This window comes from Lytechinus variegatus, chromosome 11, assembly GCF_018143015.1.
Source record: "Lytechinus variegatus isolate NC3 chromosome 11, Lvar_3.0, whole genome shotgun sequence".
Classification (NCBI taxonomy): domain Eukaryota; kingdom Metazoa; phylum Echinodermata; class Echinoidea; order Temnopleuroida; family Toxopneustidae; genus Lytechinus; species Lytechinus variegatus.
In genome coordinates, this window is record NC_054750.1 from 7,746,398 (window position 1) to 7,772,374 (window position 25,977).

Genomic DNA, 25,977 nt, shown 5'->3' on the forward strand with positions numbered 1-25,977 from the left:
TGGAAAAATATAGGGAAAATATATGACATGACACCACAGAAAAACATAAAAACATAAATAAACAGGACAAAAAAAGACATAATGATGAAAGTGAGAAAGTGATGAAGAAGGTAATAGAGAGAAGGTATACCATAAAAGAAGGAAAAGGTTCAAGGAAGCAATGAACCACAAAAGGAGGAGACAAAGAAATTTAGACAAGGGGAATGGGCTACAGCAATAGACATGGGAAGACAGCGGATGTAAATGACTGATGAAAAAGGCTGAAGTTATAAATCGTAAAATGGAGAGGTACGGGCATGCAAAAAGGAAAGGGAAAAAAATGTCAAGAGAAAAACTAAGTCACCTCCTCGGTTGGCTGGATTCTCCTATAGCAATTCCCCATGATTCAAGAGAAACAATCAATTAGAGCGGGTCACAGCAAACCAGATCAGACAAGACAATTTCCTTTTAATTACTCTTTGGAGGTAATCCAATTAAAGCCCATCCAAAACGCACGGAGGATCAGAACACAATTACCACTTCCACCCCTTTAAAAGTTAAGAGAAAGAAAGACTTGTGTGTGATCTCTCAGAAAACAATTAAACCATGAAGTCAAATCTTAAGAAAATGACGATGACATGAAATGATAGTGAAGTCTTCTATAGCACCAGTATCTGCCAAATCAGGAGCTCATGGCACTCATGTAAGTATAATGTGACATCACAATGTCTTCTTGAATGTTATCCTGTGAGAATAATCCGATGAGAGAGACACTCCAAAAGCTTCTGAAATCCAAAATCAATTATATCACATCCAGTGGATAAGGAGGGGCATGAATACAATGAACATGGTTCAAATTTGGGACTTTCCCTTAAATCGCCACGCTCTTGTTTCCACAATGATTATAAAATCCTGTCGCAGATTTGCATTTCTTGGAAATCCTGAAGCGATCCTGCAGAAGCCTTGAAATATCCAATGGCAAATAATTCTGAAAGACAAGATCCGATGAATCTCTTGAAGTTCAATATATGAGAGAATATTCAGTGTACATCAGAGACTTCACCTTGTTAAATATGGATTTGTAATAGCCTCTGTCAATTGTTCTAAAAGATGAGGGATAACACAGTCATTCTCTTGGAGTCAAATCCATGCAAGTTATGTCAAGATAAAAATCTGCAAGCAATGCTGTTAAATCCTTGTAATATCCAACGGCAAATGATCTTCAAGACAAAAGACCACAGGAAATTTCTTTGAGTTCAATTCATGTGAGCGAACACTGGAACTATTCAACACTAAGTCTTATTGAATATAGTTTCATAATTCTTTTGAATGGTTAAAAAGACAAGACAGACAAATCCCTTGGAGTTGTAGAATCCATGCAAACAGATGTTAAGATGCCTTTGACATCCAATAAGCATTACTCAATGTTTACTGTACAATCCACAAGATATTCCTGAAGAAGCCGAGATTCAAGACTTGTTTATACTCGGCAACAAATGTTCTAATCCATGAATGCAACTGAGAAGGTTTTTAAAACACAAGGTCTACAGCACGACATTCATGTTTGATATCGACGCTCACAATCAGTTGATTTGAGAATACCCTCGCAATCGTAGATTGAGCATGACACAGGCGGAAAATAAATGTATCCACTTTCAAGGATAGCAGCCAAGAGTTCGTGCAGGATCTGATGAGCCCGGCTGTAATGACGGTTAAGCTCCTAGTTCTGGTACGGATTACACTAGCCTTTTTTTCATCGCTTGCGAGCGTCTCCTTAGGAAAAGAATCGAAATGACAAAGGCAGTGGCAAATGCCACTTGGCGGGCATGACTGTGAATGCCAACAACATGTGATGAGTGGGCTGGGGCACTGAGCGCTTGTTTGGGCAGAAGTTCAGGGGGGAAGTTATATTTGGAAGTCAGGCATTAGTAACTCGCACCATCCTATAATATGAGTGTCCTATGTATAGGATCCTACTGCCTTTCAAGTGTGAGGCGAGTAGGACATTCATGTTCAATTAACAGTTGCTGAGGAAGTTCCAAATGTGCTGATCATCCCTTTTCCTTCTCTTGAAGTAATATCATCCCCATAGTAACAGAGATGTTTTATTGCCCCTCCCCCCCTCCACAGCCACCATTTTACATGCTCATGACAAAAAACATTTAATAATGCAACATCATAACAATAAATGAGAGGTTTTATATATAGATGAGATGTTTATGTCATAAACAGGATTCACTCTCAGCTTGCGGTTTTCCCATACAGACAAAATGATGTTAATCTCTTGGCTACTAAAATTTCCCATTCAATTAAGTTCAACTACTACTGAGTCTGCTACACAAAGTTCAGCAATTGATCACATGACCGATTTTATGCTTGATTGCATTGAACCTACAAACTGATTTTACAATCAATTAAAGATTTGTTATAAAGACCCCTGGTTTCATGTAAACAATGGCTTAAAAATAAGTTGATCCATGGCGAGATTGCTAATCCCTTGTTTGTGTATTGGGGATGACAGCAGCTGTTTAACATGAACCACAGGACATTGTCCTTTAACATACATGGCATGAGTCACGGGTTATATTCACTGTGATTTCGATTTGATATGAATATACTTTTCACACTGCATGCAGACATGCAGCAGACTATATTCGGTAGATTGCAGATTGGTCTATTTCCGCTTTGTCTACATTTCTACAAGGTCTCCTCTCACAAGGTCTAATCCTGCTTCATTTAAAACCAGTTTATCTACGAACCATTTTGTCTAATTGCAATTTAGCCAACTTCCCATGTTGTCTTCTATCCTGACAGGCTATACCCATTTCATCTAACATCCACAGCACAACTTAGTCTATAAATGTCCTATTAATGAACCAAGTTTCATTTGACGAAGCAAACTACGAAGATAAAGTGGAAATTAGACCAATCGGGAATTATACTAAATAAAAATAAGACTATAACTGGGTATTAGACCAAGTATAGTACAGAGCTCAATTAACTGTGTGGTACATGTACATGAAATGTTGACCATTATTGGGGAGATTTTCATGAAAGGACTTGTCAGATGTTTCATCTGTATAACTCTTTTATCTGACGGATATCAACGTAACAGTGCTTCTCAGCAAATCAAAACAGTGGAAGTTGTCGGACCTGAAATTTGTCAAACAACAAATGTTGATGAAATGCTTCCCAGGTTGTTCAATAATGGTTGTTTAATTACGGTTCATACTTTGGTTAAATGGACCAATTATGATGTTAAAAGCCAGCCTAAAATCTCAAATAAAAAAAACTGAATATAAACAATATAGCCCCCTCCTTTAGCCCCCACCCCACCTTCCTCCCATGGCCTTTCCATTCCTTCCTTCCTTTCAGACTCTCCCTCTCTTTGCCCTTTTCTCTTGCTTTCTTCTCAACCCTTGGCAAGCACGTAGCACCCCACTCATGCAACAAACAATGCTTCAAGAATGACGTCTAACGGAAGCACACAAGTTCGGTGAGGCCAAGCAAAAGCAGGGCCCCTTACGACACAAACATTAATTTTGCAATCAATCGCAGAGCAACAATAGCCAACCAGCATCATTGTTGCATGCACATATTGTTCAATCAACCAATCAGAATGGCTGTTTGAAATCTGTAATCGACTCTATTGAGTCTTTGTCTTACGGAACCCCTGAGAGGTTCTGGAGGAGTCAAGGGGAAGGACTGTATGTCGAGCCCTCACCATGGAAGCAGTGGCTGACAGTTTTATTACTCATGGGGGAGGGGAGAGAAAAAGGTGGCTTTTTACGTCTTATGATTCAGGCAATTGACGTAAGTTAGATACCCCTTAATAGCAAGAGTCTGTAGCAGCTGGCTTTAAGCAAAAACTTGACATTTATCTTGGAGTCTGTGGTGTGGCAATATAGAAAGAGTGCACTCATGTAATTTTAAATAGCAAAACCTGTAAGACAAAAGCAATATGAGGGGCCAGGACTTAATCATATGGAGAAAAATCTAAGGATAAGTACCCTTTTTATAATCATTTCAGTATCCCCCCCTCTCCTCCTTCCTTTCTAATATATTAAAATGATATTTCTCCGTAAACAATGATAATACAACATTGCGTAATGACGTGGGGAGTCAGAAAACAAAACCTAGGCATGTTTTTCAAAGATATAAACGTAAATAAATGTTCTCATCATTGCCAACCGTCTTTTAGAATTTGCCATTTGAATAAAGATGAGCTTTAGAGGAGTGGGACAATTACATGTAGGGGCTTTTAAACTTCATATGTTCTCATCATATTTCACAAAGAAAACATAATAGACTTCTAATGAATGAAAGATACAGTTTGATATTACAATATCTTGAATGTGGGATTTCATATCAAAATTAAAACATATTGTATCCTGGGAATGTTTCAAGACTTCTATAAAGTCAGGAATATGCATACTATTCTTAGTAAAAGAAAATAAATAAAAAATAATACAGCGCTTCTCCAATTTGAAAAAAAGCCATGGAAATACACATACTGCAAAATAAAATATTCTGGTAAAATATGCATTCATCAAAACAAGGTAGGTTTAAGGAATGATTGACCCCCCCCCAAAAAAAAGTATATTACTGAAACTAACCTTACTGAAATTAACCTTCATGTAATAAACATCATACCACCCTTACCATGTTTTCACGCTGCATCTGCTCGCGGTGCAGAAACGAGAGCCGATGTAAAATGTTTATTATGCGTGTATTGACATGATTAACTTGTATCGGCTCTCGGTGCAGACAAGGCAATTTTGCACCGCCAAAATAGTAGGATCAGAACCGCGAGCAGGAGCAGACATGGCAATTTTTCTGCGTGAAAACATGACGCCAAGAGTCTGCAACGGCAATTAGCTGATTGCTCACCTGTTTTTGAAACGTCAACGCGCATGGCATAGAATATGCGCAGATAGAATCCACTGATTTGTGTTTTTGCCCCGCGAACTGATTCTGCATGGCGAGCAGGGTCAACATTCCATATTAACAAACTTGTTAATTACACCAGGCCAACTGTCAATTATAATGTGAATTTCACCATGGTAGAATGTTTGCAACAAAGGATGAATTCAAAATATATGTTGACGTTTTGGTGCTGGTATGAGCAAATTTTTACATCTGCACAAGATAAAAAATGAATACTGGTTTTGGGACAAATAACACTTTGTTTTTAGCTATCAATAATGTGATCTGGATCATTTTTATGAACGCGGGCTATGTCTTTGAGCTATGAAAAGTACTGTAAAAGTGAAAATTTTCGCAGGGTGGAAATTTTCACAGATTTTGCGGCAGGATCAGCTAGCGCAAATTTTAAAAAATGCAAATTTATGAGCATCTATTTCAATGCAAGTTTTGAACCAAGGTTCAATCGCGTGTATCGTTTTGGCAAAGAGACTGCATAATTTGACCTATAGAGGGCAACATTTAAGCAAGCAAGCTTGAGCTCCAAAATCATATGCACCAATTCCTACTTTGCTTCTTATACGCGAGCAAATGGGGGGATGAATGTCAAACATTTGTACTGTTGCACATGGTCAGGACAAAATGACAATAAAACTTAGGACTCCAATGCATTGTGCTTAGTAAATGCAGGTGCAGTGCACATTTAAGGAATTTCGCTTTTTGCTTTCAACAAAGACCACTCTTGCTGTCAATAATATTCTTTTTTATACCGGTACTCATGGATTAACATAGGGAAAAATTTATTTTTTTGTGTATTTTTGCCAACTTCTGAGGCATTGTCCAACTCCAATAGCGAATACTCTTATTCGTGCAATGGTGCAACATTTCGCATTCAGTGAAAGGAGACACTCTATGCATCTCGGCTACGCCTCATTGAATAGAGCATCTTTTTTTTAACCATATGAGATATCTTGCACCATCGCACTTATGCCTATTCGCCATTTGTATACTAATTACTCCAAATATGAGTTTTGTTTTGCTACATTCACACCAGTGAAACCAACCCCAGAGCGACCAAAGGTACTACACTATTTTCCAATGGCTTACCACTGGTCGATCTGGAGTCAGTTTCATTAGTGCAACTGGTCTATCACCATGTAAACTACTGTGGGTTTTAATACTTCTTACCTTTTGTACACTGTTATGGCAATCTTTGACAGCAATGTTGTACTGCTTGATGAAGTCTTTGAGTTGCTGTAAGTGTGCCTCTTCTAATGCTTCAAATTTCTACAAGATAAAAGGAGATATAAGGATAGAGAGGGGGAGGGAAAGAGAGGGGGGAGAAAGAGGTGGGGGGAAGAAAAAGAGTAAGGGGAACAGAGAGAAGAAAAAACCCATTGAACTGTTAATCAGTGTAAATATTGTTCATATTCCGTCACCCAAGACAGACATGACATTCAATTATTTTATAAAATCAATATAACTTGGGATCATTATTTAATGCAAGGTCAAATTATGTGGATTATTGGATGGGATCCAGTTAACTTTGGTTAAACTTAAGATAAACTTCAGAAAGAGGCTTAAATGCATATTTAACCTGGATTAAACCCAACCCCTCCTCCCATTCTTGCCAACAGGACGAGCTAAATTAACATTTACAAGAGGATTAGATGCGGGTTGAATCCAGATTAAAAACCCCTTGTCAAGCTAATATGCATGGGGCTTCAAAGAGCGCTTCGGGCTGATGAGACATTGATACCATGTTGCAGACAAGCCAATAATCTACATAACAGTAATGAGATATCTTGCAGTCTCGAGCCTAAAGCTGACAAAGAATTTGATCACATCGCTGGTGATATACCTCTGGGAAATGAAGAAGAGACAAAAAATCTCTGGTAAATTGGATAAGCTGGATCCCACACAAACTGTTCATCAATGTTAAAAGACCCCCCCCCCCCCAAACCCTCGCCTGCTTGCTCTAGATGGTATTATTACAGGAAAAGAGACAAAGAGATTTTCTCGTCACAAGATTGTGTTGTCGAACAAAATGATTGAGAAGTGATGATTTTAATGCACTAATCAATATTGAAAATTAACCATCTGCACTTAGAAATGCACACATGAGACTTTACACATACAACTATTTCTGCTCAAACATTTCAGCTGGTAAGGGGGGGAGCTATATTTTAATGTCAGTGCATCTGAAGAAACATGTGCCATATGGATAATGTATAGTTTGGCTGCCTAATTCTGCAGAATGCCAAACTGCCTATTTGTTCATGTACTTGTATCATCAACAAATAACAGTTGTACTTCCTCCTTGCAAACACTTTCTTACACTTATGTAGGAATGTTTAGTCAACAACTTGAAACAAGTACCATACAGACTTCCTGTATTGGCAGAAACCAATCTAACAATACCATAGCCCCAATTACACAAAGCTTGGCAATCAATCGTACTGTTGATTGTACAACTGATTGCACATGACAATCAATACAATTGATTGCAAGAATCAGTCCGATATTCAATTGCTACGTTTTGTACTGGGCATACCTGAAATAGTACTTGATATAAATGATAAGAGGCATGCATGAATTCCTTTTTACTTATCTATAAATATTTCACAAACATGTCAATTAATCAAAACTGTAATAGTTGAACAAGTACTAGTAGTTGAAAGGCCTCTTTCATAATGCTTGATGTGAAACAGGATTTGATAGTTGTGGTTTATTTGAAAAGTGTTTAAACCAAATATGACTTAGTTTAGGATCTACCTGTACATATGATAGTTTTGAGAGGAGGATGGTTTATAAAATAATCATGTCACTGCCTTATAAAATATCAATATACACCATTTCACCTGGGAATTACCATCACCTGCATTTGTTACCTTTGAAATAGATTAACAAAGTTGCCCTCAGATACACCTCAGGCATATTAGAAACTGTTCCAATGGTACATGATGCATATAATACGTACTAATGCCCTGGATGGTGTGTATTATAAGTACTATTACCTGACATGTATCTGTCATCTTCTTCTGAAAGTCTTCTCTCAGGTTACCATACTTGTCAATCAGATTTTTATACTCCTCCACTAAATAAACAAAACAGAGAACAATAACATTAATGTACATGTATTTGAAAAAAGATTAAAAAAACACCTGGACGGAACATATGAAACATCCTTGATAACCCTAAAAGGCTGGGGGGGGGCTTGATGGTTTATTTGATATGTTCCCAACTCGAAACAAAGTCGCCACATTTTCACCACTCTTTTTTCTTTCACATTTCACACAACTGTTGAGACAAATTTGTGTCATCCATATATATATGGTTCCAAAGTAATGCAATATTTTGTAATTTTGTGTCAGACCCAGCATTGCCCCCCCCAAAAAAAAAAAAAAAAAAATATCATAACAAATCCAATCAGCCAAACTCAATTTAAAACATTACTGTCATTTATGATGTTTACAATTTCAGAGTATTATTAAGGAGACTCAACAATGTCGTAAAAATTAAACTGTCAAGGATTGAAAATTAGCAACCCTGGAGAAAAATAATTATCCACTATCAAGTATCAATAACACCCAAAATAAGAAAAAATTACCACTTAAAATTGTAAAAAAAATAATTACATTGTAAATAAATAAATGGACATAAACAGGAAAGAAAATGATATCCAACCATTTCCTCAGATAAGTAGAGTCTGTGAGTTACATGTACCTGGATGTTAATCTGAATCTCTTTAATATGAAAGGTATGTAAGCAGTGAAAAACATAACAGGTTCCAAATCCTTACAATGGTTTTGTAAACAAGCCTTAGTTGTCAATAGATTTTACATACATGTACTGGTAATTTAAATCATTTAGCTTCAAAAATATTTTCAATTTCTCTTATATTGTTCTTCTGCTTCAAATCATGTTTCATAAAGTTGCAATGTACCTAGCACAGATAGAGTTATTTAAAAAGCTAGAGTGAACTAAAAAAATAAAAAGATGAAGAGACATGAGAATGTTTCAAATTTGATGAATTTTAGCATTTTACTGTGACCACAAGCCTGTCTAAAGTATAGCAAATGTTCATCAGTAAATCCTAGTGAAAGAGTATTCTAATATTCAAATCATACACAAATTTAGTGACCATGATATTACTTTTCATGAACACGTTCTTTGTGAAGATTTTAATTATTCCGTTCTGTTGATCAGATTTTAATAGTACCTTCTCTCAGTAATGTTTTTTTCTTTTCATCTGAACATTCATTTTACAAATATAGTGATTGCATATCAGAAATATCTAAAAATAACAATGTATCCTACATGTCCCCCCCCCCTTCTGCGCTTGAGTGACTTTGCTCCAAAGAAATAAACATTAGAATTTTCAAACCTCAATCCAGGACTCCTATTAAATTTAAAAAAAAAAACTGATGAAAATTTCATCCTTAAATACCAGATTTATACATTACATGCATAAAACCTTTCACCCATCTTGGGTTTATGATATATATATCCTTTCATCTAATCAGACAATTCAAACTTTGAAAAAGCAATCAATGCATTTACCTCAACTTTATACAGCCTTTAAAACCTAAGTACCCAAAGTGCATCTATCAAGGCACGAACAATATACTTTCTTCGATTTTATATCTGCCATGTTGATTGTAAATCCCACCATTATAAAGCTAGGTCATCCTGGGATTAGTTACAAAATAATGCCTTTTATCGAATTGACCACTCTCCAATTCAGGGCTCTGGTTTGATTTTTGGCATACTGCCCTCTGTTGTTTGGATGTGGAAATGTTGAAAGGTACTTTCCCCTGAAGAGTTCCTCCCTATCACCCCATATCAACTCATTATCAGTTGTATCCTCTTACATGGTACGATGCCTCGGGTTGTTTTCATATTACATATATTACATGTACTGTACATGTTGTTGGATGCCTGCTCGCACTCTGCTTTTTCATAAGCAATATGTGTTACGCATATATACTCCTTTTCTTTCCACCTGCTATAGGACAAAAGGAATCGATATGCATGTCACATATCTCTTCCTTTCTTTCTTTTTTTTCATTTCTTTCTCGGTTTATCCATTACATGTGCCAGTTTTTTTATTGATCCTCTGTTGCGGATTACTTATTGATCATCAACATTGTTTCTGTTTTGCTTTCTTGTCATATCAAATAAAAGAAACCAAGGCTTCAGAGAGTCAAGCCTTAGGGAAATCGAATCTATTTTTATAATCGGTTATAAGGAAGAGATCATCTTTTTTTTAACCCTTACTTTTTGTCTATTCCATTTCTCTATCCGCATTTTAAACAATTAAAAAATTCTTCTTGTGCCCCTTTTAAATAGAAATCTTTTGTATTCCATTTACACAAATATATTATTTACCATTTTTTATTTTTCTCTTAATAATATGATAAAAGTAAAAAAAAATATGTCCTTGATTGTATTCCAATTTTTATTGCATTTGAATGATTTCTTCTTTCTCAGTCTTTCTTCCTTTTTGTGCCTTGTTCTGCAAGGCCTGTTCATACATGTACATGAAGCGAGCAACACGTTCATAATTATAATAATATCTAGCATTTGTGAGGCGCCGACTATCTAGTTGCCTATTCAATGGCGCACTATATATTACCCCGGCTATACCTTTGGTGCATTCAAGGAATTAATCCTGCTGGGTACACATTCATCTCACCTGGGTTGAGAGTAGCAAAATGTGGGTAAATTTCTTGTACAATGTTCAAACATGGAAGGACCCAAGTTTTTAAAGAATGTTACTGGTCTATCGCATATCTCCTGCATCTGTGACTTTAGTACTGCCTCCATTGATTTTGTACAAAATTCTCTTAGGTCTCACACCACAAAGTCTAATTCTACTTCGTCAACAACCAGTTTGTCTACTAACCATTTGGTCTAAATGCCATTTAGCCAATCTACAATTTTGTCTAATCTCCAGTTCAGCCTTACCCATTTTTATGGTATCTACTTGGTCTAAGGTCGCTCAGTCTATATGATTAGATGAACTATATAGGAAGCAAATTTTCATTTGACCATAAATAAATAATAGGTAGATGAAGTGGAGATTAGACCAACTGGGCAATACACTAAATAATAGCCCAACTAAGTATTATACCAACTGGGCAATAGACTAAATGATAGATGAAGTGGGTATTACACCAACTGGGCAATAGACTAAATGATAGCCCAAATAAGTATTATACCAACTGGGCAATAGACTAAATAATAGTTAGTCCAAGTGAGTATTAGACCAAGAGATGGTTGGACCAAATGTCATTTAGATGAGATTATTTAAAAGAGATATGTGTTTACCGTAAATCCAATGATAATTCCAGATCCGGTAATATGCAGTTAACATTAAATTTGCCCAAAACCGAATTCGGAAAAAGACGTTTCCTTTTCCGAGGTGCAAAGGTGTGGAATTCCCTTGCAAAACACATTCCATTCGAAACCCCATTAAATACATTTAGACGGAAAATAAACACTCTAGGCCTATCAAACGTACTGAATGACCTAAAGGATTAACTTCCCTGTTTGCATGCCCCCCCCTTCCCCATTTTTTTAATGGTAATAATTTGATGATTTTTGTTATGTGTTTTTGTATTTTATTGTTTGCTACAATGTATTTTTCACGTATGTAAAGTATTTTTCATTTGTAATCTATCTTCTTTGTATGTTTTTAATATCTCGACCCCTCAGAAGAACAGCCCACGTGTTGGAAAATGAATAAATAAATAAATTTAGACCAAACTGATAGTAGACCAAATGGGTTTAGCCTAGTCCGCTGTGCAAGCCTTCACTTGAGTGGTCTGAATGTAAAGCCTACGATGACTTGTGTGATGAAGGCACTCACATGTGCTAGTCTTACATGAAGACCTACATGTTGATCAATGTTTCAATGAGAGTCTGTGCCGACAGGCTATGTTTTAATATCCCATGTGGTACTTAGACTACCTGAGAAGTAGACCAACTGCTTGTAGAGCAATCAGAACAAGCCATTATTGTCAGCTGTGCTCCTCTACCAACCCATATCATATTCTTACATGTTTTCTTATATTTTGTTTCTGCTTTCTCCAGCTCTTTACCCGTGACGCCTTCCCTCTTCAGCTTCTCAAACTCAATGCATCTTGTGTTGTAAAGCTCCTTCGCCTGTGTGATGGGAGATAGAATAGAAGAAATATTACTTATCCAGTTCAAGATCAACTTAACACCCCCAGAAAAACAAAAATAATTACATGTAGATAATGAACAAATGAATGAATTAAATGAATGAATGAATGAATGATAAATAAATAAATTAAATAAAAACGATACAAATTGTGTTGTAAAGCTCCTTCACATGCACAATGGGGGATAGTAGAAATATCATCGATATGGTTCCAGAATATAGACAATATGTAAGAATTATGTATCATCCTCCTTGAAAAACTGAAGCACTGACAAAATAAAATTAAAACAGATATTATCTTTCCCTTTTTGAATCACTGATGCATAAAATGCAAAATTACTAAACCTCAACTCACAACATCAAGTTAGACCTTTGTATCCTATGGAAGAGATTATATACAAATTGTTTTCTATTTTTGTTCAATTTTCACGTAGTTGATTTGTAGGGGGTATTTTACCGAGGCAACAAGATCTGTCGTCCTTTGAATGTTGTTGACTACATCCGCTGTGCTTTGGACTTCAATCTTGACCTGTATTCACGCAGGAATTCAATGAGACAAAAATTGATTTTTAGAAAATAAACACAGATTCATATCAGTTGATAAGATCTTTTTGAGTAAACATCAAAATATCTGTGGTCATACATGTACCTGTACATATTTACTGGAAAATTCTCTCCACTGCTTATATCAATGACAAAATGTTATACAGGCTCAACTGTTAGATTTGAGGGATTTTTAATACAGCAAAGTCATATAAAATATGTACATAATATTTGCATGCACTTACATGTAATATAAAGAGGAAAATGTACCGGTACATGTAAATATTAATGAGTTGTTATAGTTTTATGTTAATTCAGTAGCAAATCCATGTTTTTGAAATAGAGCACACAAAGCAAATTTGAAAATATAGGGGGCATAGATATCAATTTTCTGAGATTTACAGGTAGAATATTTTAACAGTTAAAAGATTCAGATGAGTTTAGTTTAACATTGAGTTTCACCTTGTCTACCGACGTGCTGTCTTTTCATTGGATACAAATTACTTTGTTTCCAACTTGTCATGCACCAAAATGAAGGACAACTATAATGATCCTACCAGTTATAGTGTACTAATATAACACCTTCCGTTTTCCTTTGGTTTTTGTATCAATATTTGCAAAGTATTATAAACACATCCCACTGCTCTATTCTAAATAAACTAGAGAGTCATTTCATGGGTTCATTGTCATATTATTCTGGTGAATGTTGGATCCGCCCCCTACTACAATATAAATATTTGGGAAGTATTCTAAACATATCTAAATAATTTTCATTATCAAGTTGATCAATGCCCGTAATGGCTTTGCCAGCTGTGGGAACCACCATCACCATTTCCTCTTTCCAATTTACCTTGAAATGCAATAAAATGAACACACAATCCAGATGTACTTTGTATACAACTTGTATGAAAAGGGAAATCACAGAAAAAATTGCTACCCTGGGTAGATAAAAAGTTATTATCATGACCATCTATCCAGTACACAGAAAACCAATTCACATATCCTGAAATACGATCATCTATATAACCCTTAACATTTAAGAGTACTATAAATCCTATATCTATAGAGAAAAGGGAATAGTGAATGGAAGCCTGCCATAATGCTAAATTAGTATTAACTATCACTGCCTGCATTTGATTTTTCAGCAGAAAATGGCAGATCAATGATATTAAAGAAAAGGATCATCTGCTATTTTGTAATTTACATACAATGGAAACACCATTCATTCAAATGGTAACGACAAGTTTCGTGAAGAACAACACAAAAAAATGGGTCTCAATCATAATTTGGCTACTAATTATCAGTGATAAAATTATAATGACTTGTTCATTCAACATTTACGGTACATGTAGCTACATTTATATCAAATAAAGAAAATGCACTTTTCAATATCCACCGTCCAAATCCCCAAATTACCCACCTTTTTCAAGGGGGAAAGGGGTTATTTGGTATAAAAATGTATCAACGACTACAAAAAAAATTGACGAGGAATTCATCTCCTACAAATGCATTTTCATGTCATGTGCAAATGTCAAATCCATTATTCAATTTAACTTTGCATACAATGCGCATCCAACGACATGGTCTGAGGTACATGGAGGTGTAGACCACATCCAGGTACATGTACATGTATACAAATGTACATGTATACATGTATGTAGAGGGAATGCATTTTGCACAGGACATTGAGCATATGGGTCATTCCACGGGGTTGGGGCAACAGCACTTTTTTGTGTTCCTTATGAATTGTTAGCTTTATCCTGAAAATGTGTTTGGTGTTTTGATGTTGCAATGTGGTTTTGTTGGAAGGCAGTTATGTAAGCAATTACTTGATGCAGAAATAAAAATGTTGAACTGCAAGTATTATTGATGGTGAGACTTTAAATGATGATGTCCAGACTCTTTTTTGGGGTACCAAGTGTGACATCCAAAATGGTCATTTTCAGTTGAAGATATCTAATCAAAAGATAAACTTAGTCAAATTCAAATGGCCATAATTGATAAAGCAACATTTGTTTAATAACAAAACAGTAATGGGATAGCAAATGAAAAGAGACTTCATATCATAAATCATTCCTACAACTCGGCATACCACCGTTACATGCGATGTCCACGTTTGTTTTTTTCTGTAACGGCGGTAATGTGGTAAATATCTAAAAATCAGAAATCATTCTTTCCAAAGTTATGTGTCAGAAATAAAGGCCAGGCAGTAAGCAACTTTTCATCAAAAGATTAGCTTTGAAAACCTACGGTAATGTCATGTAAATTAATCGAGGGTCGCCGATGTTTTGGGCGATGTCCGGGTCAAATTTGTAACGGTGGATCACATTTCATCGCGTATGTAAGAAGGAGACACCGGAGAAGAGACCGTCGTTGTATCAGACGGACGGGATGTTAGCCGCGATCCACATGCACAGCCACGATATCGGGCGTTTTGAAGCATCGCAGTTGGGAATCTTCCTGCAATGTCCGTGAAACGGTGGATTGGATCTCCACGATGTTTTCCCTTTCAAAGCGACGTAAGTACGGAGATTTATCCCGATACTCGTATTTTGAAATGAGTTAAACCTTATCTTTAAAATGTGGAACTATATTACCATGCAGAAAGTGTTTTTAAGTTTGAAAAATCTCGCTAATTTTCCATTATCTTTCACTTCGGTCCCACATGTAGCTTCTTGTGTAAGTAAAATATGTAAATTAAGACATCGCCGTGTTTGTTTCCAGATTTGCTGAATGGTTCCAAAGAAAATGTTTTTATTACTGTGATTCCGTGCAAACATGTTTTGAATGGTAGCTGACATGATTCAATCGTAATTTAGTTGATTTTTTACACCGAAATATGTTGATTCAATAGGCCAATGGATACTCAGAAACGGCTCTTTCACTGATGATCATGACGATCACGATGACATCTCAATTTGGTACAAAATTTCTCCTTGTTTAAATTGGCTCCTACTGATTCTAGGAAATATGGGTATCAAAGACCTGAGGATCAAATTTGAATTTGCAAAAAATTGAGAATTTTGAACCAGTGGCAGCGCCACGGGGGAGGAAGACCCCCCCAAAAAAAAAAAAAAAAATTTCTGCTCGTCAGCTGATCCTAGCCCGAAAGGAGGGGGGGGGGCAAAATAATTTTTCTGTTACTACCCCCCTACACATAGTAGATGTGCTTTGTGTATGATGAAGCATGGGAATAATTCAATTACTAGTAATTCGTAGCTGTAGGCCTAACCTTCCCAAAACTTTTCATCTTGTTGAATGTTGGTATACTTTTCAGCACTTATTCTTTTTCCCTCATTTTCTTTCTCCGTTTTTTCAATTGTATTTTTTTATTTCTATATATTCAATTGTTAGGGACTTTTTCAATCGTATTTTAATTTCTATTTATTCAATTGTTAGGAGAGGGGGTGGGTATTTGTTTTATCAGAAAGCAAAAGCCTGTGTGATTGTTTTCAATGTGATTTTTTTTATTGCAATATAACAACATTTTAAAAACATGTACAAGTGAACAAAAGAAAATGTGACACAATCAAGTTTGTTTCACAAGAGTTTATTTGCTGTATCAAAAGGTAAATTGCAGATTTGAATTCCATTAATTCATTTAATTCCAATAAAACATGAATATATTATGTAATTGCTTGAACAATTAAACTTCAGAGATGAAAATTAAATAGGATGGTCATACAGAACTAAATGGAATTGTCAAGAACCACCCTTGATTATAATGCAGAATAAAATTAGATTAAATTCATCCATAATTGTAGTAAAGATAATTTATGAAAAGGTACAGGTAATGGGCAAGTAATTGTATTGTCAAAACAAAGTAGAACACAAAAACAAATACAAAAATCCTTGTATAAAACATAACTTTATATTTAATTTATGAACTATGAAATGATGAATTCTATTTGCTATGAAAAATACAAAGTGAGGGTTCTTGTGTATTTTGCAAGAACAGATCAGATTCCTTGTCATTGCCCTAGTAATCCACCCCCCCCTTACTTTAATGAGAAAATGTCAAGACATGTACATGAGTAAATGATTTCATATAATATAAAATATCGTGGAAACAATCCAGCAAGTTTCGTTGATTAAAATGTAATAATTTGAATTGTGTAAAAAAAATAGTCAAACTTCCAAATACTATTTTTCTCAAATAACTACAGGTAGCCTCTGTTGAAGGTTAAAATGTATATCTTCAGTACATGAAGTGTCAATCTGGTGACCTGTACTCCTGGCCTGATGGCGAGGCACAATTCTACCTCTCTCCATTTTGTGACATTGACAGAATCCTCTTCCAAACTGACACAGTTGTCATTGGGTCACCGATCTTCTTGAAGTTCATAAACTTGTAACCTGAATGCAGAGAGAAATATTGCATGTTATTTCTATTAGTCAGGTTTAGTGTACAGTGTAATACATTTTTTACATTTGCCAGTAAGAAGTTTACCATATAGTTTTTAACTAAAGGAAAAGATTGTACTTTGCAGTTTTATACTTGAACATTTATTAGAATAGCTTAGTAGAAATAGTACATTTTACTTTCTCATTCACAATTCTATGTTAAAACAACAGGTGTAAATTTTTTTATTCAATTTGTCCACTAAGTACTTTACAATTGTCCTTTTGGCATGCTGGAACTTAATGTTTTATCCAATGCATCTATTCCAGTGACGACATGATTATATTTTAATTAAAGTCACTTAGAACTACATTTACCATGTAACTGAGGTAAAACAAATTAGAGTAAACAAATTGAACAAGTTATATGTGTAAGGTATTAATGCAGTGTCCATGAATTGCATGCCAACTTTGTCTTGTTTTGTCTTGAAAAACCATGGCTTAGAAGAACTAAACTAGTACCTTTTCCCTTTATCTTTTTCACCCGAGTATTGTATCAAAGGTATCAAAATTATAATCGTGTACATGTATGAATAAAAAAAAATTTACCTGTTCATTGATATGCATTTCAGAAGCTTGCCTGTAGATGTTGTATTTCTACACTTGAGTAAGATGAGTTAACTCACATTTAGTGTGTTGATAAGTACATGTAGAATGTCAAGTCATACTATTCAATATGACCATTACAAGGACATGATGTCCATGTAACGGTGGTATGTACATTTGAAAGTGATATCTTGAAGGAGATATTTTAAAGTAATAAAAGATTTGGAGATCATAAGCTAGCACTCTTGTTTTTTTTCCCTTTAGACAGAAACATATGTTTCCAGAGATAGACGGAAGTGGAACCTTGAGGATTACCGTAGTATTATTTTAAATATAATTTGTTAATAATTTTGTACATTTTTCCTTGTTTAAACTCTAATTTAATTTGCTTTTATTTGCAAAGAATTTGACATGAAAAATGTTTTTCTTTAGTAGTAATCAATTGATCTTGTGCAAATATTCTAAGGCACAAAGTGGAATTTGGTGTGTAATGGCCATTAATGGACCTTAACTTAACAATGCTTCAAAATATACCTCTGTTACTGAGACATGATGTCCATGTAACGGTGGTAACACCAAAAATAGAAGGTTAGGCCAGAAAGAGTAATTGAGTTTTTCCAAAGAGAATATTCCATTCTGTTGAGGCATGACTTCTCTCAACTATTTAGTTCTACATGCCATCATAAATTCAATTTTCTAGACTGGTGAGAAAAAAAGAATGACACAGAACATGGCACTGGTATACACACAGAGCATCAAGTTCCATTTATTGATGCTAAATCTATCAAAATATATATGCCATGTTGGAAAGTGTGGAATAAAGTGACTAACAATGTAGTTAGCAACATATTTATCAAGAGTAATGGAGATCAACCCCTTTATTTTGACAGTGGGAGAGCATAGTCTTAGCAAGGATGATAAATGATGTCCATGTAACGGTGGTATTTTGTCAAATCTTGTTTCTCAGTTTACTCCAATATGCAGGGTGGTATCAAATGCCTGTAAGTGGATTTAGTTGAAGGATTGTCCCATGAAACATATAAGAAATAAAACATTTCATTTATTACATTTCTATTTTTTGACCCTGATGTCACAATTTTTGCCCCAACCCCATGGAATGACCCACATACATGTAGGTTCAAAAAGGTCAAGTTCACCTACATGTACAAATTTTCAAGAAAAAATAATGAAAATCTAATCAAGTAAATCAGGTTTCTGCATTTTAAATGGAATCTTCCGGCCAATCAATAAATACTGGTACGATACTACATGTACATGTAACTTTTTTTCTTTTCATCCCATTTTGAGACAATTGTTTATTACTCGTTCAATTATAGACTGATTAACCTGAATTCTGGTTGTGGTTTAACAATAAATATTCATATTCAAATTTACATATTTCACTTCCATCAAATAAAAACAAATTGTATACCACATATAAACATAAATATTTGTATCCATTGCAAAAAAAAATTTATAATACACTATACATATGTTGTGAAAAAAACACTTAGACAATTTGGGCAACACATTGTAGGCTTTAAATAAGTATACTATTTTTCAATAGAAATTAAATTAAGATGGAAATGGAGGGACCCACTAAAAAGCAATGCTTGTACAATGTGGGCCCCTCAAAAAATAGCCAAATTAATGTGACACAGATCTTTGATGATTTAGGATCCGTTCAAGAGCACACTTGGTGTTCAAAATCTGTATTGCTGTCTGGAAATCATAAATGAATTTTTCTCCACCATAAAAGCAACAAGCTAAATATATGTACATGTGGGAAACACACAATAAAAGCTATTGACACATATCCAGCTTCCGAAAAATTTTTAGCATACACTTTTATATCAGAGACTATTGGCTTTAATCAAACTGAACTTTAGAATACAGGCCATAAAAGGCAACTTTAATCCCGATTTAGATTTCCCTGCCCCCCCCACCTCAAAAAAATGTGGCGTTGATTGGTATACTTTAAGGACCACACCAGTTGTATTACCCCAGTGTTAATTTATGTGTGTGTTTAAAAAGTTTAACACATACATGTATGGGTGATATTAGTCTTTAGTTTTAATAACACTCTTTGGTGTTATGCTCAATCTGTAAGTGATACCAATACGGTGTCAATTTTAACACCATGGTTCTTCCAGTGTTTAATCCTACTTACAGTCTTGTGTTTCTTGTGCTGTTCATCCCCATATTTATGGATGTCTTTGACAATATCTTGAAGTTTCTGGACTAGTTTCTGATGTGAAGCAGCAAGTTTGTCCGTAGCAGCCTTGACCACTGTCCAGAAAGGAGCAAATGTCCTGCAAAGTCAAAGAAACATTAAATAAATCAATACAAAAATATATATACAAGTATATCACAATATCTTCAGTCTAAGTAGAGAGAAGGTGTAAATAATAATTATACTTGCTTATATAGCGCTTAATACTTACTTTGTCAGAAGTCTCTAAGCGCTCTACAGTATATGCAGCATAATTACCCTGGCTTTAGCAGTGCAGCTGTTACGCGCGCTGCGTTTCAAGGAATAAATTCCTGCCAGGTACCCATTTACCTCACCTGGGTTGAGTGCAGCACATTGTGGATCAATTTCTTGCTGAAGGAAATTACGCCATAAAGTTGTTTCATAGACATCATTGGCATCTAATGTGTCAAAATACTTTGCCTCTCTCCACCCAGGTGATAAACAGAGCCCGATAGGATGCAAAAGTCAATGAAATATATGTAGCATTTTGAGCGAAAATGTTGTTCATGCTCCCCAGGGAGTAGATAAAGTACCTGCGTACATGTGCGCCAGAATCTGATGGTAATGATTATTCTGTATTAAAATGCATCGTCCTGATACATATATGTAGGCCTACACTGTACATGTAATTATTCAACACTGCATGCAAAAAAGTACTAGAATAATTAAACAATGTTTCTATGATAAGTATCTACTACATGATACAGCCCTGGGGAAATACAAAAAGAAAATCCAGGGTTACTTTTTAAAATCACCAGCCCAATTTTGCTAAGCTCCTTGCATACATGTAGTATTACAGTTTACATTGAACCTTATGGGATTCCAGGGGCTCTTTAGTTTTCAAGGTAGTAAGGGCTCTAAGACACCGTTCTCACTACCTTCCTAAAACTAGTTTAGTGGAAACTAGAACTTTGAACATGTAGTGACTAGTGAGAACAGTCAAAGCGATCTTGGAATCGATCTTCCAAGCCAGTTCAAAAAACCACTTTGCGATGTAGTTCTCAAGATTGCTTTGCTTTGCTAAACTGGTTTTAGTGAAAGTGAGGACACAAACGTTTTTCGGAAGCAATCTTCGTACATTTTGAGCGCGCTTCTCCACACGACAGGTGTAGAATGCCTCTGCTGCGCTTTCAAATTTTGAGCAAAACGTATCACCCCACTGAGAGCATTTCCATAGCAACAAGATCGCTTTAGGTGAAATGATTTTGAAAACCACTTTCGCGTGATCAAATGGGAACGCCAGCAAAGCGATCTTCCAAACTGGTTTCCTGAATCGGTTTCCAGTAAACTAGTTTTAGAAAGTGTAATGAGAACGGCTTCTACAAATGTATTATACAGGGCATTTCAGGAGTGCATTTGCTCATAGCCCCATTTTTCCCCCTAGTAATAATACATCTTTCTATAAAAATTCTAATATCGAGATTATTCAAAATTGTCTCTCTCCAGTTTTTGTACCCTTGAGTTTCAATGTGCAAAATAACTTTCTAGTTGGTCCTTTAAACCCTCTACATGTATAATGAGCATTCTTGGCTACCCATCATACAGTCGGCAAGACATTACATTAAAACTCATTTTGATTCATTTTCTACGTGATGCCATAATAAGCACCCCATCGTTCATCTTCATCCTCAGTTGGGTAGTTTGTAATGGAAATCCATCAAAAACATCAATTATGAACATGTCTCATACATAATCCATACCAGGATCCCTTCCCTTGGATTCATTCCCTTGTTCTTGTTAATAATCTTTATGATTGAACAATTTCACAAAGTACTCTAGTATCGATTATCCCCATAGCCCTCACAGTATCGTTAAAGGTCAAGTCCACCCCCGAAAACTGTTGATTTGAATAAATAGAGAATAATCAAACTAGCATAACGCTGAAAATTTCATCAAAATCGGATGTAAAATAAAAATTTATGACATTTATTAAAGAGTTCCGCTCATTATTCACATAATAGTGATATGCACAACTCAGTGAAAAGCAAATTATGAGACAGTGGAGGATGTCCCTCACTCACTATTTTTGTTTTTATTGTTTGAATTATACAGATTTGACAATAAGGACCAACTTGACTGAATCATATTATTAAACAATGTTACATGTAGTTCCACATGTTCAGGGAGGAACTAATCATTGTTTCACTTGACAATGAGGAGAAAATTAGAATATTTCATAATGAAATACAAAAGAAATAGTGAGTGGATGATGTCATCAGTCTGCTCATTTGCCTACTGACCAAGATGTGCATATAACTGTTTTGTGAAATTAAGCTAAACTTTAAAATGTCATAACTTTTATTCAAATCAACTTTTTGTTGGGGTGGACTTGTCCTTTAAGAGCAAGGGAGGACAAAGCAGTTTGATTTTATTCTACATGATGTATACATGTTCATGCTTTTGAAAGTTTTCATTTTTATGTTAGAAATCATCATAGAATTTGTTTAAAATTGATTGCACCGCCATTTTGTGGCTTTTGAAAGACACATGGGCTATTTTCAAAAGTTGAGAAAAGCACCTGCATTTTCTTATATATTTATTGTAAAACGGTTTCAAAAATATCATAGCAAGTGCATATGAAAGTCATGTGTTCATGCTTTTAAAAAGTTTCATTTTAAACAGCAAGTAATGAAAGACTGATATAAAAATATATCCATATTTTTTGTGTATAAAAGGGTCAAGGCATGATCTTATTAAGACTCAATCCATCACTTATCAGAAGGATCCTTTGCCTGTATACCATGCAAAGCGATAAATACTGCCCTCTACTGTTAAACATAAGAGGTAAGAAGAATTAACAACAGGATGTGACATTTTAAAAGGTGAAGTTCCCATCTTCTTAGAAACAGAAGAATGCTTCATAACTATGTGATACAGATTTGCCATTCAAATGCATTCAGATATGAAACAGGTTTCAATATTTACTGCACTCTTCAGATAGGGAACAATATTGACTCACATCAAACCATGCACCGAGCATGCTTAAACATACAAAATTCCTCTACATGAGGTTTAAGCCACTGTCAACAAAGACCTATTCAAGACAGACCAGCTACACAAATGTTTCCAAATATTTTCATGAAATAATTTAAATGTATAATGAAATGACTCATAGCATACAAACAATTTTGGTTTGGATTTTATCCTGTTTCCTTATATTATGGTTATTTCTTATGGGCGGGGGGGGGGGGGGGGGGGGGGGCTTTCAGTACACCTTGCAAAAGATATTTCATACACTGACATATTAGAATGCACCTGCATCATTATATGATACAGTGGCTTACGCAGGAATTTTTAAAGGGGGGGTTCAAGATGAATGAAATGATGACAACTAAAAAAAAAAAGCTCTTCACCACCAACTTTAGGTCAGTTCGTACTTCGTACATCAAAATAGTTTGACAAGCAGAAAAAAAAGGTCTCCAAATAAATTTTAGGAGGGGTGTGGGTATCTACAAGATTTAAGGGGGGCTTTGAACCCCTGTAAACCCCCCCCCTCCCTGCGTTCGCCACCGATACAGTCCATTGATGGAAATAGGAAGTTTTTCTTCTACTGTGCATTTCAAATCAATTTTTCACCAACAGTTTACAATGGCATTAGACTAAGGTCTGAAATTGTGATATGCTGTATCATGATCCTCAGGGAGGGCACAATTTTTTGCTGAAGCAATACACTGTCTGATATTTGCCTAGGATTTCGTCCACATTTTGCAATGTCATAGAATTGCTCCAACCCAACTGACCTATTTTCTTTCATAACTAATGATAGGAACAGTGTAGGGTACAATGTACATGTACATGTAGAATACATGCAGCAACATCTGGGCCCCGTCTTTCAAAGAGTTAAGATTGATCCAATCAATCTTAACTCTATGGAAATCCATAAGTGTCAAATATTTTTCTACAGGAAATGTGCAAAATGTCCTTCGTAACCAAAGGAGAACACACTGAACTGTCAAGATATCAATGATCATATCTAGAAAAAATTTTGAGCAAACATGCAATTTATATGTTGACTTTGCTGGCTTTCCATAGTTATGATTGATCAGATCAATCGCAAGTCTTTGTAAGACAGGCCCCTGGTAACCAGCAGAAGAGTGAATTTTAAAAAGTCAAACGAACATGAATGCGCATTTGGACGTTTAGTAGCCACATCGTCCGACGTTCACATACAGATGGTCGAGGGTTTGAATTCTAGCCATCAGCAAGAAATTTATCAAATTTGTGCTGCACTAAACCCAGGAGAGGTATTAAATGGGTACCCAGCAGGATTAACTTCTAATTGAGCACTGAATGTAGCAGCTCAAGCTAAATCTGGGTACTAATAGTGCACCTTGTAAAAGATGATGTACCTACATGTACATGTACAGTATTATGATGCCTAATATCATTATCACTCTACCATTATCATCATGATTTTCTCCATCATTATCATCATCATTATGAAGCTTCAACATAGAGCTGCTCTATAGTTTTTACTAGATGACATGCAATTAACTACTGGGTGCACTTTACATAACTGCAGCTAAAGGTTAAACCACATTTTACTTGGGTATTAACAGCTTAATCTACAAATTTCAAAATTGGAATGTTTACGCGATGGCAGAGAAGGGATAATGAAATAATTCGCTACATGGTGCTTAAAGGGAATTCACTATTATACACATCAATGAAAACAAATGATGTTCTAGGCTTCTAGCTCTGCACAGAAACAATGATTAAATTAGTAGAAAACTCCACAACAGTTTTTTAATTAACCCACGTCAGGGCTGAGCTTATGACTTACAAATACATTTGGGAAAGGAGCAGAAGCAGCATAATTACGAGGCTCTTAGCAAAGATCATAAACAGGAGACGAGGGCTCACAATTAACCGTTGCACACACTTACCCAAGCTGAGAATAATTACTGGTGGATTTAGCCAATTTGCTGACACTCTTGTGGTACGTATCCTCGATTAGCGACCTTGATAGGAGAAATAGAACAAGAATAAGATTTGAATCAATTGAACTGATGGTGTCAAGGTTTTAGGGTATAGGCGATATATTTCAGTTTAAAAGGAAACCAAATCCCAAGTAGAGATGCAATCTTATTGAAAAAAGAAAAATGAGAGGATCAAATTAAAACAAGTGTCATCAAAATCGGGCTTTTCAAAAGTCTTGATGTACTTTCTATGGGGATTCTCATATTGGCAACCGTGCTTCAGAATTACAGATTTTGTGGATAACACTCCATTTGTTTTGTATACAAGTTTTCTGATTTTCCCATTGATATCTTTCAAAGTGCACCTTTCTTCCTTCTGAGCATAACATACTTCATGGGAAAATATAATTCACACCACATATGTCAAGGTCAGGAGAAGATAGTTAGAAATATGTAAAATATAGACGAAAATCTGAGAAATTGTGTACAAAGTGAATGGAGAGTTGTCCACAAAATCAGCCATTTTGAAGCATGTTTGCCAATTTGAGGATCCCCATGGAAAGAACAACAAGACTTCAAATTTCAATAAGTCGCTTTACATGTATATTCTATAACCGATTTGATGAAACAAGTTTTAGATTGCTCCTCTCATTTTATTCTTTCTGATTAGATGGATTCTTTCCTTGTGTTTTATACCCCTTTCATAAACCCAATTACTATGAATTAGGCGGCTAATAGCAGCATAATTTGGTCGTAAAATTGAAGGAGGACAAGAGTTATCCGCATTACTCTGATGCTGCTATTATCCGCATAATAGCAGCATCGGGACAAGATTTTGAGTTTATGAACGCATTTCCAAATAATGCGGATAATTGCCATGGTGCGGTCACAAGGTCACCCTTTTCCAACACAACCGCATCGGAGGGGCCTGTCCAGTTGTCATGGCGATTATCCGCCTTTTTCAGGACGGGCGCTCGTAAAAATAATGCGGCTTATTTTCGGAGTTTATGAACGTAATTTTTATTGAATTATCCGCATTACTCTTAGGCGGCTAATTGGAGGATAGGTTTATGAAAAGGGTATTAGTTTCCTTTAAGAGTCACAGCGTATAGTACCGGTACTCTCTGGGAAAGTGTGGAATATTTGCATGCTGTCTAACATTTCCAGCATACAGTAAATGATATAATAGAAAAATGTTGATGTACCTGTTCAAAATCATGTCA

At 35.5% G+C, this 25,977-nt stretch overlaps 1 protein-coding gene and 1 long non-coding RNA gene across 5 annotated transcripts in view; both read right to left on the reverse strand.

Annotated features, from left to right (window-relative positions):
• Window positions 1-25,977, reverse strand: part of LOC121424513 (F-BAR domain only protein 2-like) — a 121,198-nt gene that overhangs the window by 64,422 nt on the left and 30,799 nt on the right. For all 4 annotated transcript variants that reach the window (XM_041620227.1, XM_041620226.1, XM_041620228.1 and 1 more), the window contains exons 3-8: window positions 24,722-24,796; window positions 19,752-19,893; window positions 12,549-12,620; window positions 11,967-12,072; window positions 7,920-7,999; window positions 6,091-6,189 (exon numbers count right to left, since the gene is read on the reverse strand). In XM_041620227.1, the coding sequence (XP_041476161.1) occupies window positions 6,091-6,189; window positions 7,920-7,999; window positions 11,967-12,072; window positions 12,549-12,620; window positions 19,752-19,893; window positions 24,722-24,796 (574 nt within the window). The remainder of the gene's footprint in view (window positions 1-6,090; window positions 6,190-7,919; window positions 8,000-11,966; window positions 12,073-12,548; window positions 12,621-19,751; window positions 19,894-24,721; window positions 24,797-25,977) is intronic.
• On the reverse strand, window positions 16,806-17,911 carry LOC121424514. Its single transcript, XR_005971395.1, has 2 exons — window positions 17,585-17,911; window positions 16,806-16,990 (listed from the first exon to the last, which is right to left on the reverse strand). It is a non-coding gene; the product is annotated as an uncharacterized LOC121424514 (long non-coding RNA).